Raw genomic sequence first — 19,904 nt, 5'->3', positions numbered from 1 at the left:
GTACGTACGTACGTACGTACGTATGTATGTATGTATGTATGTATGTATGTATGTATGTATGTATGTATGTATGTATGTATGTATGTATAAAATGATATCATAGAAGAACATACTGTTTGCATTCTTTAGTCATACAAAGCTGGACTTCTCTTGGGAACATTTTGTAATCATGGAAGTCCTAAATAAGCTGGACAGTGAAGATTACATGGATTACTACGAATGGACACTGACGGTTAACACCGGCCAATCAGAGCACGGTAATTTCTTGTATCCCTGGCAACGAGTGATCAACCCTCAAAAACAGGATTCCAAGGTAAAGTTGGTTTAATCACTTGACAATCATTTAGGACTGTATTCGTCAAGGCATTTAACGTATATGCTGCCCTGTTCCAACGGTTCAATAGACGAGTTTAACGTTTCTGGACTCCATTGCAGCTTACATACAGCGTCACCTTGGAAGAAAGTCTGGTGTTCTCAGAGTGCATTCAACTTGGCCTTCGCGGACACAACAAAGCTGGTTTGTACACAACTGTGTACGAAGATGTGATTGATTGTTCATCCTCAATTCCGCAAAATATCGTGCCAAACATCGTGGTTGACGCCGCTGGTGATTCTGATGGCCAAGGAGATGTCGAGTAGGAATATTTCAGTCTTTTTCTCGCGTTACTTTAAAAGTGTGTGAAAACAAATAGCATCAAATAGCATATATATTTTTCTAAATTAAACACAGGTTCCTAGTATTGTACATGTTTTGATACCCACGCTTACCATGGACCAAGGAATACGTGTATTTCTTGTACCTGATAAAAGAATGATTACATACAAAAGAAACTGCAATCACAAATCTAATTGTGTTATATATTTGTCATGTTTGGACGATGCCAACAATTTTACAAGAGCGAAAGGATCTGTACGATGAGAAGTTTACTGATAAGTATGGTAATCGTATCTCATGTTATTCATTGATCGTTTTGACAGAGATGTATACCTTGAGACCAATGGTGTCTGGAGTGAATTCGATATTGAATACACCCTATCTAGACACAAGTTGTCGGCAGTCTGGCACACCTTACGTCATGGAGATTTCGCCTGGAAAGTGATCTCTGACGAATCTATACAGAAACGGGCTTACAGAGAATCCGGTTCAGAGTTAGAGTTTGAGACCTACCCTTGCGACTCGCCGGAAGTTCTTGCATGCGGTCATACAAAGGTATCTACTTTCCCATGATTAATTCACTTGGATTTTTAAGCTAGAAGTCTGTCACGGGTCGTGCAGTATCAGACGATTTCGTTAGTATGCATTATGCAAGTACAAACGCAAGAAATGCCGTCGTAATCGTGCCATTTTAATGATTGATTATAATTTATTTTGAACAATACGTTCAAGAATTTGTGTCGCCGCGGTCAAAGATAATAACAAGATTATTTGTTGTTTTTTTACTACCGGAAGAAAACAAACATTGAAACAGTAAGCTTAGTGTTCCTTAAGATAGTATGTCCTTCGAAAGTGACAGACTTAAAGTTTTGCTAAACTCTTCTCAGGAATATTTCAACCATCCGCTTTCAAAATCAAGGATAAAAATCGGGGGTCACTGTGCAAATGTTTGTACTAGAGATACAAATAACCCAAGATTTACCGTTATTTAAAAATTCGAAATGGCCGCCATCGCTGTGTAAACTCTATGGAGAAAAAAAATCGATTTTCGAAAAACTAAGACAGTGAAAAGTTTTCTTACACCAAGAGCTTTGAAATGAAAACCCACAAGTCGTAGATCAGAAAAGAATTGTAAAAGTTTGAGAGCCTGAATATCTGTCCCTGAAGCCTGTTCTACCTTAATACGTTTTCCATAAACATGTCATTGTCGATGCATCTTCCTCGTTTGAGCCATCTTATGCTTTCCTGCGAATTCGAAAGTCATTTGTAGAGGAACGGTCGTTGTAGAAATCTACACTGAAGAGAAATGGCGACTCTTCAGTCAGCTTCATACTTCTTTGAAGGCTACTATTTGTCATAAAGTAATTCGAAATGTGTAGGATAAAAGCGCAAAATGTATTATATGAGATGCATTCAAAACGGTAACCCCATGTTCTCATGATATTTTATGGCCATGCAATATGGGACGTGATAAATACCGTACCTTTTAAGATACTGAAACGTTTATTTTCAAAGTCGCCTTTTTTTCATCCTTCTATTAGATTTTGCCTATCATCAACAAACGGGTGTCGTACATTAATTTCAGAATAATTTCGTAAATGTCCCCGATTTACCGCTGCAACATGGCGGAAGATATTACATCTGCATATATGCAAATCAAACAGCAATCCCTGATGAAGACACAGAAGATACTTTGCCAGCTGTATCAGAATGTTCAGATGGTGTAACGGTAGATTGGACACCGCCGGAAGCAGGTCTAGTGTGGATTGGTTTGAAGGATTTATATTATCAGGTAATGACAGCGATTTTTAAACAACATAAAAACTGTCTTATAAATATTCGCAGTCGCGTAATCAAGCCCGCAGATTCATGTTTCTGATTGGCTCTCCCGCCCGATAGACAATATCTGCGTAGAAGTTACGTAATCATTGACTAGATTTTGTTTCTCTTTCCTCTCTCTTCTTTCCTGTTCAGACCTCAACTTCTGCTCTGTATATTTTCTGGGACAATTTCATTGATGTCGAAGAATCAGGAATGACTACACATCACAGTGGAATACGATATTACGAATATGCAGTAGGTAGGTGGGCATGTTGACTTTACCTCTTGATATTACACACATTTAGACGGCATGCGTTCTGATATTTTCAGCCTGAGCCACGTTGACCATGACCATCTTAAGGTGCTTTCCATATCAGTAAAAGCAATGCCATAACTTTCTCTTGTTCAACAACCTTCGAAAATTCCATTCATTTTTAGGAGTTCCTCTATTTCTGGGGGTAAGAAACAGATGTTATGATTCTCATGACAGCAATATTCTGACGCTCTAATTATTCTCTCGAACCAACTCAGTCAGTATTTCTGTCAATCTGCCCGCTTATCCCTTCATCTGGCAGTATTCCTATCGTCTCTGTGACATTTTCAATAATAAATTGAAAAATGATAACGTTTTGCCAATATATTACAGGAACATCACCTGGTGCAGTTGATGTACAAGATTTCATCAACGTTGGCGTAACCGACAGAGCCGTCTCCCATGGCCTACATCTACAACACAGTCGAACATACTACGTTACGGTTCGAGGTAGAAATCTTGTATATTAGATACTATGCGTAACCCATGAATAATTTTCATATCATTGAGATTAAATGTATACAATGTACATTTCTATCAATAATAACACAATGCTATTGTTTGACCCAATCAGGCGTTGATTATGTTGGGTTCAGTGCGAAAAGTACGTCTAGTGGTGTGACTGTCGATACCACCCCACCTCAAATAACACAGTCACTGATAGACGTTGGTGGAGGATACCATCTCTCTACCACATCACTCAGTGCTAGTTGGGAGCGTGTGTTTTACGATCAAGAAAGTGGTAAGTTTATTGTAAGTTAATTAAATGACCTTGAAAAACTTAGTTATGCGCCAGTTTGTTCGCAATCAAAATTTAACTACCTTCTGTCCCTTTGCCCGAAAGCACAGGTGATTATCAACGTGAAAGTTCGAGTATTCAGACTTTTTATTTCAAGAGACATCAGTCTTTGTTTGAAATTACTAATTAGCATTAATGACTGACTGTGAAGAAACTCACATCGAAACATAAGTTTGTTTGTTTTCAACATGTAGACATTTCGTACTACGAATGGAGCATTGGATCAAAGCCAGGTGTCGCTGACATATTCCCATTTACTGAAACTGTATATGTACAAGGAACTGCAGACGAATTACTTCTACACGAAGGACATCAATATTACGTATCAGTGAGGGTAAGCATACCATATGTGTAATCATCCATAAGAAAATGTCGATAATACAAGTAACCTGACCAACGACTGTAGTGGAATTACGTGAACTGGCCAGTAGAGCTGTTTATCCACTTTTTCTTGATGAAATAAGTGATTGGAGGCCTTCCGTCGCCCACCTGCAATTAATAGTCTTGTGTAGTAATCTTCGTTATTATTTTAACATGTAGGCTTACAATGGAGCAGGCCTTTCTACCATAGCAACTTCCCAAGCGATAGTTATTGACACATCGCCTCCAAATGCCGGGTTTGTTTACGATGGAGCACCAGGCAACAGCAACAAAGACAGCGACTACCAGGTGAAAATTTCTGTTTCCGTCAGATTTTCCACGTTTGCATTTTCAGTGTACTTATGGAGAGGTACGGGAAGTTATTATTCTTTTCCTAAATCCCATTTCAGTCAAATACCGAATCCTTAAAGGTATACTGGGAGGCATTCAACGACCCTCATACTCGGGTAACTGATTATGCATGGACTATTGGCACATGCCCTGGGTGTGATGACATACTCGGTGAACAACACGTAGGGCTTCATACAGGTTTGTGTGGATGGCTTTTTTCCCTACATAGTCTGTGTATAGGACTTTGCTTGATGGTATGGATTTACGTACATAATTACTTAGAGTCTTAGCTAGCCAACTTCTGATATGATTCACATAAGGTGCTCACAGTGAAACCTGCTCGTTATATGTCATAAAGAAGTCACGAAAATCTCTCGAACTCCTACATTTTGTACGAGATAACTGATCTCCTAAATTTATGCCCAAAGCGAGTATGAAAATTCTAAAGAAAACTTACCACTCAATGAAAACAGTTTTAAAAACCTAGCATACTCTGCAATAAAAATAACAACTCTTGAATAATCTGCTAAGGAACGCTAACTATACACTCTCTACTAATTGTAAAATATATTCGTCCAACAGAAGTTGAAGCTAGACATCTGAACCTACAGCCAGGCGTTGCTTACTACAGTACAGTGACGGCCTGCAATGCTGCTGGTTTGTGTACAAGTGTATCGTCTGATGGCGTTATACCGGACGATTCGCCACCAATTGCTGGGATGGTATTCGATGGTCCGAACGACGGCGACTTGACATACCAAGCATCTAGGTAACTATGGCGAAAATACATTAGAAACAAAAATAAATGCAATTAAGGAAGAAAGATAACGATTGCCTAGTTGCCTACAATATTTTACTTGATTTAGAAGAAAACGCTACATTGACATTGATTTAGGAGTCATTATCGTATGAAGCATGATGCCTAACGATGGACAAATGTTGCAGTTGAAAGTATTTTTACATGTTGCATGTTGAACCAGTATAGGTGGTTTCGATTTCGTTGTTTGTTACTCATATTAAGTTATTGACATTCTTAAGACATGATTGAAAAGAAAGGGTCGTTATACCAGCCCGTCAAATTCCCTTTTGACTTATTTAATGTACAGGGAAACATTGGCAGCACATTGGTACAACTTCCACGACCAGCACAGCAAACTCTCCCATTATGAATGGAGAGTAGGAACATTTCCAGGAAGTGACGACATAATACCAACGACGCCTTTGCACATCACGGAAGATATTTACATTCCAAAGCTAGAAAGTCCATTACCGGTTAATGTCCCCATATACTCTACAGTCAAGGCGTATAACAAAGCGGGTAAGTGATTGAGTGAGGATAGTAGCCCTCGATTGTCTACATAGAACGATATTGCAAATCTGTACCGAGTCGACAGTAATGAAGTACTTGTGACCAAACCTGTATAATAGGGGGACGGTGTTTATTCAAAACAGACTCAGTCACCCAGCGTTTGTGCATGTATAATGTCCGTACATTAAATAGTTATCGATTTATTTCATTTTGTTGTTTCTAGACGCTGAATATGGTATAACACCTGTGTCATCTATCTCACCTTGTTATTATTAACTGGTAAAAGTTAACTATTATATCAGCCAAATATGGTACACTATTCACTTTGTTACCTTTATTTCAAATAATTTTTATATCATGTATATACTGATTAATTTCTTCCCATTTGCCTAAGGCTTGGCAGTCGAACGAACTTCGAATGGTGTAATAGTCGACGAGACAGCACCTACCGTGATTAAGCAAGTGACTTTCGATCTTATCAAAGGATCGTTTTCTGACAATTCCCAGGTGCGTATATCAAAATTACTGTCTCATAACAAAATCCTTTTGCAGATGTAAATTGAGCATCACCTCCTCTTCCATTGTTAACGTTTCCCCCGTTTTAACAGGCCTGGAGGAGTCTCTTGGAAGCGTCTTGGCAGTTTCAAGAATTAGAAAGTCAAGTTGAGAAACAAATCATATCAGTTTTCACCAATCACCAATCTCAACTGGACATCCCGTCGGTGGAGGTAAGTGTCACGTGACATGCTTACAATTTGTAGTAAAACACATTTCCTATTGACATTTACGACGTACATGGTGTCAGTCCATTATAGTCCTTTGAAAGTTTTTTCAGGTCAGAGAGTTTGTTTTGAGAAAAAGCCGATGAACAAAACTTTACCTTCCAATTGAAAAGCGGTTGCAGCTCATATTCATCCGACTACTTTTGTTTTGTTGGAAAATGTCTGCATGATGTCATAGGTCACCAGGGGTCAGGATGCAAAGGGTTAATGACTGAAGACTTTTGGTGACGGCAAACTAAATTGCAGATAATTGTTTCAATATTGTTTTGGCTGGTCTGAAAAAGTCGCTCTTTTACATTCGTCTTGCTAATACTGCACTATTTGATAAACCAGTTGTGTTTTCGGCATCTTGAAAAATGATGATATAATTCAAAGTAAATAACAATTTAAAATGCTTTAATGCATAGAGCAAAAATAAAGAAAGTAATGATTATATAATACATAGCTCTCGATATTTACCACAAATATTTGCAAAAAAATGGTTTTACCTTTCAATAAATCACCTTTTCACTTTTTCGCTGCAGCTGTCTGGGTATGAAACATCTTACACCTACAGTAATCTTGCTCTGGATGACGGAGACACGTATTTCGTCAAGGTGGTAGCCTGTAACTCAGCTAAGTTATGCGTATCGAGTCAAAGTGAGGGCGTTCTGGTATGTACTACTTCTAAGACAATGTTGCAAGTCGCAAGCTGCATTCTAAGTTTTTCAGAGTATGCTTCCAAGAACCACGTTTCTGGTTCTGTTTAATGAATAAACGATCATGCAGAGAAAAGCTTTCATTGACTTGTCGAAGATGTATCTCGTTAAACCATAGTGTAAGATACTGTCGACGGTTTAACACATATGGCGTGTGGGTAACGTCCGGTGTGAATTATGGAAGCATTGACATGGGAACTATGGCAGATTACACGACTATTTCCTTTCAACTGCCCGCTTAATGCAGTTTCCCTAGATGAGGGGGTCTGCGAAACAGTTTCATACTGTTCAATTAGAAGAGTTCACGTTGAAATAACAAATTAAACATCATAACTTTTGTTGTCAAATGTTCTCCGTATACAGTACTTGCTTGTAAAATAGACAATTGCATTGGAATATCAGCCCCTAGTATAATGGCAGAGGGATTTATTTCAAGTTAGCTGTAAAGCAGGCGGCAAAAAGAAACACTGGCCGTCATTATCTTTTCGTCCCACTTTTCATCATGTCTGACAGGTGGATTCTACGCCTCCAACGGTGGGTACCTACGCAGTGGATACCGATCACGCAGCAGACCTGACACGCCACCAGGAAGGTTGGATGGTTTACCAACAAAGCGTAGATGATGACATGCCCTATGTGAAGCTTGCATGGCTGGGATTCTCAGACATCCACTCAGGGATATCACACTACTATGCCACAATTGGAACCGAGTACAGCGGTCGTCAACTAACACCTGTAAGATAACTTTTCTTGAGATGTCTCTGGTTGCATTCTGAACTTTTACCTGGAACATTTATTTGTAATACACTTGTCTTTTATATCCGTCAAGATGTTGCACTGTCCGCTAAAGAGCAATGAATACATATGAATGGGCAATCGCTTGTACTAACCTGATGTCTTAGTTATTTAAAGCTGTGATCCATCGGTGTACTAGTATTTCAACGTGTACATTGATCATTGAAGTCGCAGATGATTAGACTCATTGTATAAATATCGGTTTCGGGTTTGACATACTTCAATATTAATCAAATTGTCGTTTTTTATGAATAATGTTAAAAACGCACATGAGAAAAAAAAGCGGGCACGTAAAACACAAACATGTACACTCACTCACCCACTCACTAACTCGTCCATACACTCACACACTCAGCTGAGAAGTCACATTTTTGCGAACGTATTTTTCACGTTTATAGCGTTCAGTCTTCCGAAAAAAAATCATTTTAAGGTAGATGCGCCTCTAAAGTGAAAGACTTAAACTTTTGCTCAAATTTTCCTAAAGAATTCTTTCAACCATTCACTTTCAAAATCAAGAATAAAAATTTGGGGTCACCGAGTAAATTTTGGTACTAGAGAAACAAATTGCTCAAGATTTACCGATGTTTGAAAATCAAAATGGCCACCATCCCAGTGTTAACCGTATGGCGAAAAATAAAGTTTTCGATTTTCAAAAACTAAGACGGTGAAAGTTTTTCTTACTCAAAGAGCTTCGAAATGAATCCAAACAAGGGGTAGATCACAGAAGAATAGGAAAAGTTAAGAGTCCAAATATCTGTCCCCGAGTGCATTCTATCTTTGGTGTCTCCTTCACAAGTCTCGTTTATCTCCGTTCTCTTGTATCTGTGCAGGACGGACCAATCAAGCTAGACCATGAAGATGGGGAGTCACATCGAGACGAGGGCGCTGTACAAACTGGAACTGTGCCCATCGACAGAGACTTGATACCAGGAGAATACATTTACGCCACTATGTGGGCAGTCAATGGGGTAACTAAATGCAAGCCAATTGATATATAAATACTAACAAGTCATTTTATTTAGTCAAAGAAACGAGCCTATTGTTGTTTTAATATGACGTTGATGGCGATTTTCTTTACCATGCCATAGTTTTTTTGGAAACGCTCAATATTTTTTATCCACTACTCACAAAATTGATGGCGATTTTCTTTACCATGCCATAGTTTTTTTGGAAACGCTCAATATTTTTTATCCACTACTCACAAAATTGATAGAATGATAGCTCCGACGGGGCTTTCAAGAAAAACTGACAAGATAAAGATGAAGGAGTATGAAGCTTAATCTTATGATTGGATGAATTTGAGAGAATACACTGTAAACCAAAGTTTATCATTTGGTAACGATAGTAAGCCAAAAGCTCAAACTGTTCAAAGAACACATTGTCATCCCCGGTATTCATGGTCGGTTCGTGTTTTCATCCTAAGGTTAGCATGAGAAGCATGGAAGCACACGATACCTTTGAAGTTGTTAAGTCGAACGATCACGAAGGCATACTCGCTAAAGTTAGGCGATGTTCCTCTCAGACATGCCAGGGAGACTGCACATGCGCACCACAGTATCAAATCTGTCACGACAATGATGCATTGTGTGCGGACGTATCAGGTAAACCTCTCAAACTTCATTAAAGAAGTAATAGAAACTTCACAAAAACCAAGTTAAGGCAATCTAATGGAGAACTTAATGGCGCCATGATAAGAAACTGCTCTGGAAGTTATAAAAATTTCGTAATAATGTTCCAATGTTCGTATGTCAAACGGAGTGATGTTAATTGTTGACTGAGATATTGTTTAAATGTTTTAAATAAATCTGCATAGTTCATATCATAATCATGACTACCAACGCCACATTTTTCAATCACTTTTGCTGCAACTGCCTTATCTCTACCATCAACAATGGTTTCCTACATCGTTGTCAGTTTCATTGTCCTTGGAGATGACATACTCTTATTCCATCACAAACTAAATTCATAATTCCATTGACAAATTCCGCGATAATCTGCACATCTGCTTAAATTGAAGGAGAAAATATTTATTAATAAATAAATATGACCGTTTTTTTTCTGTACACTTACCTATATTTTCCAAACAGGTGTGAACGAATACCAGCAACTGGAAGTTATCGATGTGATAGATTACCATGATGGCAGTCAGGGCGATCGTGAAGATGTTGACCACACGTCATCAAAGTGTGCACTGGCAGCAGTCTGGCGGCCAATAGGAACTGGTATGAATTTCCTGAATCGTTAGATATGTTTGAAACTTGTCGTTTTCAAAGATTTTATCCTATCAATAAACAAGTAATAATGTCGAAGTGAGAAAACGGGTTTACATTTTGTGGACACTGTCTAAAATGATTTTTCAGTATATATTGAAAAGTGATCATGGAGTCTATGACAGTTTTCTGTAATTCGTCAATTGTCTCACTGTTATATCTTTGTTTGTTTGTTTGCATGTTTTTTTCAGGCATCTCTATACAGAGATACGAATGGAGTGCAGGTACCAAGGGTGACGATCCAGGCACTGGCCTTTTTAACCCCGCACATGATCGCATATGGTTCGATGTTGGCCTGGAAACATACGCTGTATTGCTGCAGGATCGTGGAGAACCGCCACAAGTGTGTAAGTCTTGTCGTTCATGCGAGATGGGCTTTCTTATGCCCACCGAAAACCACTTAAGGAACTCAGCAAATCCACTGAAACCTTGAATTTTTGCGAAAATTCTCCCAAGTAGGCTTTCATGCATAGCCAACTGACATGACCTGCGCTGGGAATACAGAGTGACCTTGGCAAACACTTGGGACAGATCATTTGATTTTGCTTTGTTGAACTAGCAATAATGGCCATCGATAATTGTCATCAGAATTTCAGCGCATCAATTTTTGCTTGATTCGGTCTTTTAATGAAGTCCCTGTACCATTTGTATCAATTAATGAACTATATTTTACATGTCGAATTATGATGTTGATAGATCCATTGGAAGACGGCGTCAACTACGTGTTTTACGTCAAAGCTTGGTACAATGAGAATACGTATGCCATATTTTCATCTGATGGGGTCAAAGTTTTGTCTCAACCACCCAGGGTTTCCTCATCAAGGAAGGTAAATTGTTCTTTTCTGTGATAATTTCAAAATTTACAAAATCTACAGAATAAACGTTATCAGATAACAAAACAATGTTGAAAAGAAACACGGGAAGGTTGTATTAGGAATGATTCAGTATATGAAATAAAGTAATTAAACTTGGTACACAATAAAAAAACGTTTAAGGGAGGGTGTCTTCGGAACTGCGCATGTGCGACTTTCTTGTTTACAAACAATGTAGGCCTATTTAATGCATGATATCTAGATGCATCACGTCAACATAGCTCCAACATTCGAATTTTACGATATTCATTATTAACGAACATGTTTTAACTTTCATCAATCGCCAACGTGCCCATGATACAGTGTTTATATCGGTCGTAGGGGTCCCTAGCAACCTTTGAACAGAGTTCCGACGACACCACCCTCCCTTTAATGTAGTCGCCTTGTTTTGACTTTGGGCAACTTTCAACGGGTATAGTGGATACTACAACCCATTCTAAGGTCCAGAAGACCCCTTTTTATTTGCCCATTCAGCAAAGGATGTCGACTCATAATGGTCATTTTACTGCTACCTATTACACTTGTTCTTAGATTTGTATTGTCGTTATTCAACAAACTAAATTACATGCAACGGATGTTCGGTTGAAGTTTTACCTCTAGCAAGTATATATGTTTTAATCACCAGGTGCAGGACATAAACCCTGGAGGAAGCACTGACGTGGACTACATCACTTCTATTGATACGTTAGGCGTGTTCTGGCAAGGAGTATTCCTGGACAATCAGGAAGATATAGATTTCTATGAAATTTCGATAAGTACACACCCGGGAGGTAATTAGCATATCACATCGTCTCAACTACCTGAACAAATCAATCGCCCCGTCATCGAAGAATTCAACACCTATGCGTCACAAAAATTTAATCTCAATGATATTTTAATTCTTATGTTACTCAGTCACCTCTGACTTCAAAGTGCTAATAATAATAATAATAATTTATTGTTTAAAGACCACTACACAAAACTGTCTCAGCGGTCTGTACAGTACAGTAAAAATTAAAAATATAAATTAAAATAGTAAAATGAAAGTGAAACAATCAAATTAAAACGATTCAGAAAGAAATTAAATAAATGTCAAGAAGAGGCATATTTAAATCGTCACATGCAGGTCAATAATTTGTCTTTCACACCGCGAAGTACATTGACTGCTCAAGTCATAACGAGTGATATGTTCCCATACAGTCACAAAACAGAGAATGTCAACTAATTTTTGACTGTATGAAATATCGTTTAAACTTTTCTAATGAATGCCTTACAATAAGGAAGTCCGGTATTCCATGTAACCATGTTTTATGATGGTTAATATCTTCACTTGCACAACTTCTGTTCTTCTTTCAAAGGTGATGACGTCAGACCATACAGTCTGTCTCGTGTTGAAGCTGACCAACACGAGATCCATTTTACTGATCTGAATCTATCATCAGGCGTCAGATATTACTCTAATGTGATCGCTCACAGTAGATCAGGGCTGAAAACACGACAGACTTCAGACGGAGTTTTGGTAAGTTGTGGTTAAAACACACAAACGTTCTGAAAGAGAGGGCCAGACAGACAGACAGACAGACAGACAGACAGACAGACAGACAGACAGACAGACACTTGGCCGAAACAAAGAAATAGAAAGAAACTGTCATATCGAGAGAAGCAGGGTGAGAGACATATGATCAAAGAGAGAAAGACAGAGTAAGACTGACGGAGGCAGAGACTGGGAGAGAGATAGACACAGACAGGCAGACAGACAGACAGACAGACAGACAGACAGACAGACAGACAGACAGACAGACAGACAAACAAACAGACAGACAGACAAGAGAAAGACACAGAGACCGACACAGTATAATGTGTAAGTATGTGAGCTTGTGTCCGAGGAAGCATAAAAGCATCGCCAATTAATAGTTTTTTTACTTCCATTCATTCATAAAGGTTGATATTGAGAACCCCTCTGCAGGAAATGTCTTCGATGGAATTGAACTTACTGATGTTGACTATCAAAATTCAAGTTTCCTTTTGACTGCATCCTGGTACGGGTTTTCGGATCTGCAGTCCTACATCGACCACTATGTCTGGTGTGTCGGCAGCATACCAGGGGCCGAAGATATTGCTGCTTGTCGGTCAGTTGGAACCAGACTTTCACACACGTTGTATTTGGATAATCCGTTAAATGAAGGTCAGTATGTTTATCCGTTCAGGTGGATTTATGGCAGTTCGAACTCGAAACGACTGGCGCCTTAGTCATCTTCTTCAATATAAGAGATGGTATACCGTCTTTAGTGCTATGATAGAGCCACAAATTAAAGATGGCAATATGCTGCGATTATGTTTTCCCTTTTTGGATTTGAGAGTAACAAGAGCGTTTTTTTGATATCATTGGCTTGATAAACACATTCTCATTCCAACGTTCCTATCCTTGCAGGACAATTGCTATATTCTAAAATTATTGCTGTTGATGCCGCTGGATTGGAATCCCAACCTGCCATCTCTGACGGAGTCGTGGTTGACACAACGCCACCCCAGGTGCTACAGAAATTCGATTTCAGTGACAACGTTCTCAGGAACCCGTCCTTTGAAGACACCATCGCTTCCGATACTTCTGAGACCATGTTTGAATCTTGCAAGCCATCGGGTAGTCCCGCTGACTGGCAGGTTGACGGGAAAGCTGAAGTACACGCCTGTGAAGCAGGCATCGCTCAAGATGGACTCTCGCTTCTTCTCGTTCGAGGTGAAATCTCGCAAACGTTTGCGTCCATTCCTGGAGAGAAATATCGTCTTAGTTTCCATGCAAGTCACTCAACGAAATCTAGTGTACCTGTTCTTTCACAGGAGGGGTTCTTCAAAGTTTCTCGTCTGCACAAAGTCTTCAAACTCTATCAATATTCGGCAGCACGAAAGAATGATACTATTGTGTGGCAGGAGCAGCTTGAATATTTCATCGCAGACGAGACTGAAACGACCATCGTCATTGGTTCTTTCGGTACAGGAGGTGAGAATACAGCCATACTTGACCTATTTTACGGAAAAGTTCAGGTTATATATGTCATTTTGCTAAGAAGCTCTCGCAGAAATGGACTAACCGTAGTGTGATTAGCTTTTTACTATATTTTTATATTAGTGAAAAAGTATGGAATCGTAAGGATAGTTGATATCCTAGCGATTCTGTACGTTCTCAGAATCTGAAGGCAAACGGATAGACGGTCTCTTCTGATTATAGCGAAAATTGCAATAATTATTGTTCTATTTCAGGGATTATTCTGGATAATGTACAAATCCTACATCTAAAAGAGGGCGTGCCTGAACACCAATACAACCCTACAAAACAACTGGCCAGCGGTGTTCACGTGACAATCAGAAGCGTTGGTGATTGGCACACGGTACATGCCAACTGGGATGTCGTAGATGTGGAGAGTCCGGTCACTGAAAATCTATGGGCAGTCGGAACAGTTAAAGGTGAGATCCAAATTTTGCAAAAGAAAATCTTTTTTGCCACACTCTCCGGCTTCGATTGATGTTTCAATAAAAGTGGTATGATAAGTTTTGTTGTTTAACTCATTATGATAGAATCACCTGCTAAAGCCAAGGGAATAATTGATCTGTAATATCTAAATTCTGTATTTTGACAGGAGGCACACAGTTACAGGGTTTTACTTCTGTTGGACGTAAAACTTCAGCAACTCGCCACGACTTGGTTCTGGCTCACGGCTCCTTGCTTCATGTCACTCTCGTTTCAAGAAACGCCGCTGAATTAGAAACTGTAATCTATTCAGATCCACTGACCGTTGACCTTACAACTCCAGATCTGTGCTGTGCTATGGTAAATTCACGTATTTTTACGACTATAAATGTATTAATAAAATAAGTTTATCAAGCTGTAAGGCCACGTAAGGCTATAAGTTATTTGTTCAATAAAAGTTATTACCAGAGTGGTTTTGTTTTTTGGCAACTTCTCCACAGAATTGGCTCGCTCAAGAGGTTCCACCTTGATTAGATATACAGAGATACCACTAAGTGAATGATTCACCAATTCTATTGGAATTGAAAATGTGAACAGCAAAAGGCTGGTTATACATATTGATACTTAGTTTGACATTGATATATTTCGAGAAGTATCAAAATCAGTGGGCGTGCCAATGCATTCTTTGAAAAAATGTCGAGATGTAATATTTTTATGTGTACTGAACCTAAAAGAGATGTGAATAACCTTGAACATTACAGGATGGTGACGATGAAGACGACATTGACTACCAGGATTCTACGATGCTATCGATTCATTGGTCAGTTGACGACCCTGAAAGTGGGGTTGATTTCTGCGAAGTTGCAGTCGGTGAGTGAAATCACACAACAGTGGCGTGGTCCTCCATATGCATTTTACCGTCTGTGGTGAAATACATCAGAGGTCTCAGACAAATGTTCGGGGCAAACATTCAATGGAAATAAACGCTCTGTTCACCTCGAGTCTGAGAATACCTACCAATACTACGATTTTGACATGATATCCGTTTGTCCTATACCTTTATCAAAATAGAAATTGTTGACAAGACGTATAATCATATTACCAACACTATTATCCATAGGGCAGAGCAAATTGCAGTTATCGTTTTAACAGCCTAGTGCACCTTTTGGCGTTGTAAATTATAATAAAAAACTTCCCAAGATGTACCATACTTATGGCATGATTTCAACCGTATGAAGCCGCCATAAATGCGAGCTGCAATATTATTGTTGTAATTGGTAACAAAACGTACATTGATTTTCCCAAGCGAAATAATTATGTCCTGTGTAATTGACTACATAAGGCAAACAATGTGCAAGCACCAGTGCGAAGGAGAAGACACAAGGCATGCATATGATGTTTTCGCATTTCTTCTTCTACTTTTGTTTAGGTCTCAGTCCTGGTTCAGCGGAGATACAGGATTATACACGGTCCGATGAGTTGACACATGCAAAAGTTGACGTCAGCAGTAAAGTGCAACATGGGCACAAGTTGTACTCGACGGTTCGCTGTCACAACTATGCAAAACTTACACGGAAAACAGCGACAAACGGTGTGACCATCGTGACGGAAAATCCAAGCGCCCTCAACGCCGTGGTTGAGATTACCATGGCGGCAGAAACACACTATCCTTCAAGAGGCAGTCATCAGCCGAGACCTGACATTGTGTCTCTAGCTTGGCATGGATTCAGTGATTTAACCGGCATATCATATTATCAGGTAGGTTACAAATGCATAAGTTGGTTTATTTTACCACGTTTTCTTGTAAATAAAATTGCCTTTGTAAAAACGACATTTTTTGCTCATTTCAAACATCTACAATGATGTGTTCCTTTCTCAGTCTTCTCATCATTGAAATGTATATACTTCGACACAGTCAGTTGTTGCTGTTTTCTTTTTGTTTTTAATGTTTTTATCACGTTTACATAATTGAAATAGGCTTGTTAAAATACAAAGTTCTAATCTTGCTGGTTGGACTATGATTATTTAAATAGTAGCGTCTTACTGTATATCAGTGTAACCCTTAAAAAGTATTCTTGAACTGTCTATTTATTTATTTATTTATTTATTTCGAACTCCAACACAGATATGATACAGTTAAAAACCATATACATCCGCACTTACAGGAGGATTTTAGTAAAAAATACAAATAACATGATGTTACAGGAAAAGAAAGCAAGTTAAAACAAATGACATGCACAACAAGGACAAAGTAAAAAGAAATGTTAAAAATTGGTAGACATTGATAAAAACTATTATATAGCTTTGGAATGCGATTAAAAAGTGAATTGCTAGTAAATTTAACTCTACCACCAGGTTCATGAAATGTCCGTTTCTGTCTAGTTGATCGCCCAGGAATGTGTAAATTAAAAATTGGTTGGCAATCAAGAAGGGCATTAATTGATTTGTGAAGAAAAACAAGGTCAAAATAAGTGCGCCGTTTAGACAGCATTGGTAAATTAAACATAACACACATATCATCATATGAATAATCATCAAACCTTACATTTACAAGATAACACAAATATTTAACAAAGTTACGCTGTACAGCTTCCAGTTTGTCTGAGTACACTTTGTCAATACTATTCCAAACAACTGATGCATACTCGAGTTTAGTTCTAATGAATGTTTTGTAAACCACGAGCAATGCATCCACTGACAACCGTTTGCCAAACCTTTTTAGCATGCCAAGTAGTCTTCGAGCATCAGTGACAATTGAAACAACGTGAGTTGAAAAAGTTAACTTTGTGTCTAGTGTCACGCCTAGGTCACTGTAACTATAAACAGTCTTCAAGTTGTGAGCATCAATATTATATTATAATCCCTCTCAATTGGCAACTGTCGACACGTAAGCTTGGAAATGAAGGCGGGTACTATATTTTTACGCTAATTTTGTGTACACAGTGCAAAATACAAAGATCTGGAGAGGAGGTACTCGGGTGGACCATGTTGGAGACAGCGGCGAACACTTTGCAACGCTATTCGGACTTCAGCTGAAATCGTACGAGAAATACGACATTCTTCTCAGAGCTGTAAATCATCTGGATCACGGCAGTGATGACGTCATGGCACGAGTAACCATAGAGACCGAACCGCCCTCGATTAAAAGTAAGATGCTCTTGTAATACTGTGTCACCAATGATGAAGAGTATGTTAAAAAACATATAATCTTAAAAGCTGGTTGAGACGAGTGTGGGAAGAATGTTCCTGTGTCGCTGAAAACATGTCGCATACCGACCTATGTTAAATAACTAACAGTTTGATGATGTACTTTACTTTGAAATTTTTGATGAAACTTCATTATCTTTTGATATGTCTTCTGTTGTTATTGTTCATCCATCCATTAAACTATTTGACATACTATTTTACGCTCTTTTGCTTCTATTTTACTTTTACAGGTGACGTCATTTCCGTGACGTGGCTGTCCACTTCGGAATTGGTTTTAGACTGGACCGGTGTGTTTGTTAGTAACTCTTCCCTCGTCTACGAGTTGACCGTCGGTACCGCCTATGCCAGCAACAACGTCGTCAGCTGGCTGGAAACCACGGCGACGAAAATGACAATCAGTGATGTCGATCCGTCACGTGAATATCACGTGGTTGTCACAGCTATAAACGAGGCAGGGTTGTATAGGTCGACAAATCAAAGGATTATGTATGTTGGAAGTTAGCAACTTTTAGAGACAGTCTCAATATCGGTCTCCAAAAATGTTCCCTGTAGTTATGCTACCATACGTATCATAGTCTCGCAGCATACAAAAACACTTTATTACGCTTTAGCCCGAAAATTCAAGTTGTCTCTCATTCAAGTTGTAAATTTTGAAATATTATTTTGTCCGTCCAGGTTTAGCTGAATATATACGAATATCTATGAGATTTATAAGAGAATACAATTCATACCGTACCCTGCCTGGTAAAACTAGTCTTTAATGAATAAAAGTTTAGTGCCTTACTTCTACGTGCCCGTCCAGCAATGCATTTCACTTCGCGCAGCTTGAATGCAAATGTTGTGCATTGTATTACCTTTGTTATGTAAGATGTTAAGTTGTATTTACTTTATGCTATTACAAATATATGTCAGCAATACACCTTTATTTCCAAGAGTACTTGTTGTTCATTTTTGTCTTAGCAAGGAAGACAATATTCCTTGAACCTTATTATCCCCCTTATGATATGACGACGACGGTAGACTAGTTGGACCCATACCTTCAGCCCTGTTAATTACATGTTACAGTCCACAAATTATACTTTCGATTTACTCACGTACTGTTCATGCCGTTACGTCCCTGTTGTTTGCCAGCGCAAACTATCAAACATTTCCGAATCGACTTATGAATTACCCGATGTATGGCAATAGAGATCCCCTTATTGGGGTGAAGTCTGACATCTTGTCAGTAATACATTTTACCTCAACATTGCATCGTTTATTGCATTTATCAGCTAAAAGCAATGTATTGTATAAATGTACGTTTAAATTTAAACAAACAAACAAGGCTTTCCTGACGATACAATAACAAAACTAATAAAATGAGAATAAATTCAGATTTTTAGTAAGAAGACATGAAGTCTTCCTTGAGAACGTAAAAAATGGTTGCCGACGCTGATTATGTGGAAAACAACTGGAGATTTGATTTTGACAACTGAAATACCGTTGTAACATACAATGTATAGGAATGGGTCATAGAAACAGACAAGATATGTTCCTCTGGCTCCAGGTGGTATAATGACAGTTTGATGGAAAGCCACTGAGAAGGCAAAGGAGTACATCACTCCCCAAGTCAATCTGCTAGCCATGGATGTTTACAGCATTACTTATCTCTTGTATATAAATTGAAATAACAGAAACTTCTATTTACTGATACAAAGAACATTATATTAAGTTACTTACGCGTGTTTTTTTAACCAGTGACGTAAATATTGTTGAGCCGCACGTTACAAAATTGGTAACTGAGAGCCAAAAACTGCATCGACTATCTATCTATCTATCTATCGGGCAGACGACTCCATGGTGATCTGTCTATCTGTCTATCTATCTATCTATCTATCTATCTATCTATCTATCTATCCGTCCGTCCGTCCGTCCGTCCGTCCGTCCGTCCGTCCGTCCGTCTGTCTGTCTGTCTGTCTATCTATCTATCTATCTATCTATCTATCTATCTATCTATCTATCTATCTATCTATCTATCTATCTATCTATCTATCCGTCTGTCCGTCCGTTCGTCCGTCTATCTGTCTGTCTGTCTGTCTGTCTATCTATCTATCTATCTATCTATCTATCTATCTATCTATCTATCTATCTATCTATCTATCTATCATCTATCTATCTATCTATCTATCTATCTATCTATCTATCTATCTATCTATATCTATCTATATGCATGCATACATACATACAT

At 38.6% G+C, this 19,904-nt stretch overlaps 1 protein-coding gene across 1 annotated transcript in view; it reads left to right on the top strand.

Moving 5' to 3' along the window:
• Positions 1-18,602, top strand: part of LOC139138008 (uncharacterized) — a 36,657-nt gene extending 18,055 nt beyond the window's left edge. The window contains exons 12-42 of the mRNA XM_070706227.1: positions 130-313; positions 436-635; positions 979-1,210; positions 2,241-2,447; positions 2,630-2,735; positions 3,123-3,239; positions 3,364-3,531; positions 3,783-3,922; positions 4,129-4,257; positions 4,359-4,497; positions 4,882-5,068; positions 5,406-5,617; positions 6,003-6,115; positions 6,217-6,336; positions 6,915-7,043; positions 7,602-7,823; positions 8,714-8,851; positions 9,307-9,484; positions 9,971-10,105; positions 10,345-10,500; positions 10,850-10,980; positions 11,651-11,795; positions 12,363-12,523; positions 12,946-13,189; positions 13,436-14,002; positions 14,263-14,466; positions 14,640-14,830; positions 15,232-15,340; positions 15,900-16,228; positions 17,414-17,617; positions 17,908-18,602. Coding sequence (XP_070562328.1) covers positions 130-313; positions 436-635; positions 979-1,210; positions 2,241-2,447; positions 2,630-2,735; positions 3,123-3,239; positions 3,364-3,531; positions 3,783-3,922; positions 4,129-4,257; positions 4,359-4,497; positions 4,882-5,068; positions 5,406-5,617; positions 6,003-6,115; positions 6,217-6,336; positions 6,915-7,043; positions 7,602-7,823; positions 8,714-8,851; positions 9,307-9,484; positions 9,971-10,105; positions 10,345-10,500; positions 10,850-10,980; positions 11,651-11,795; positions 12,363-12,523; positions 12,946-13,189; positions 13,436-14,002; positions 14,263-14,466; positions 14,640-14,830; positions 15,232-15,340; positions 15,900-16,228; positions 17,414-17,506 — 5,386 coding nt within the window. The 3' untranslated portion in view covers positions 17,507-17,617; positions 17,908-18,602. The remainder of the gene's footprint in view (positions 1-129; positions 314-435; positions 636-978; positions 1,211-2,240; positions 2,448-2,629; positions 2,736-3,122; positions 3,240-3,363; positions 3,532-3,782; positions 3,923-4,128; positions 4,258-4,358; positions 4,498-4,881; positions 5,069-5,405; positions 5,618-6,002; positions 6,116-6,216; positions 6,337-6,914; positions 7,044-7,601; positions 7,824-8,713; positions 8,852-9,306; positions 9,485-9,970; positions 10,106-10,344; positions 10,501-10,849; positions 10,981-11,650; positions 11,796-12,362; positions 12,524-12,945; positions 13,190-13,435; positions 14,003-14,262; positions 14,467-14,639; positions 14,831-15,231; positions 15,341-15,899; positions 16,229-17,413; positions 17,618-17,907) is intronic.
• The last annotated feature ends 1,302 nt before the right edge of the window (positions 18,603-19,904 follow it).

This window comes from Ptychodera flava, chromosome 8, assembly GCF_041260155.1.
Source record: "Ptychodera flava strain L36383 chromosome 8, AS_Pfla_20210202, whole genome shotgun sequence".
NCBI lineage: Eukaryota > Metazoa > Hemichordata > Enteropneusta > Ptychoderidae > Ptychodera > Ptychodera flava.
This window is presented reverse-complemented; position numbering and strand designations above follow the sequence as displayed.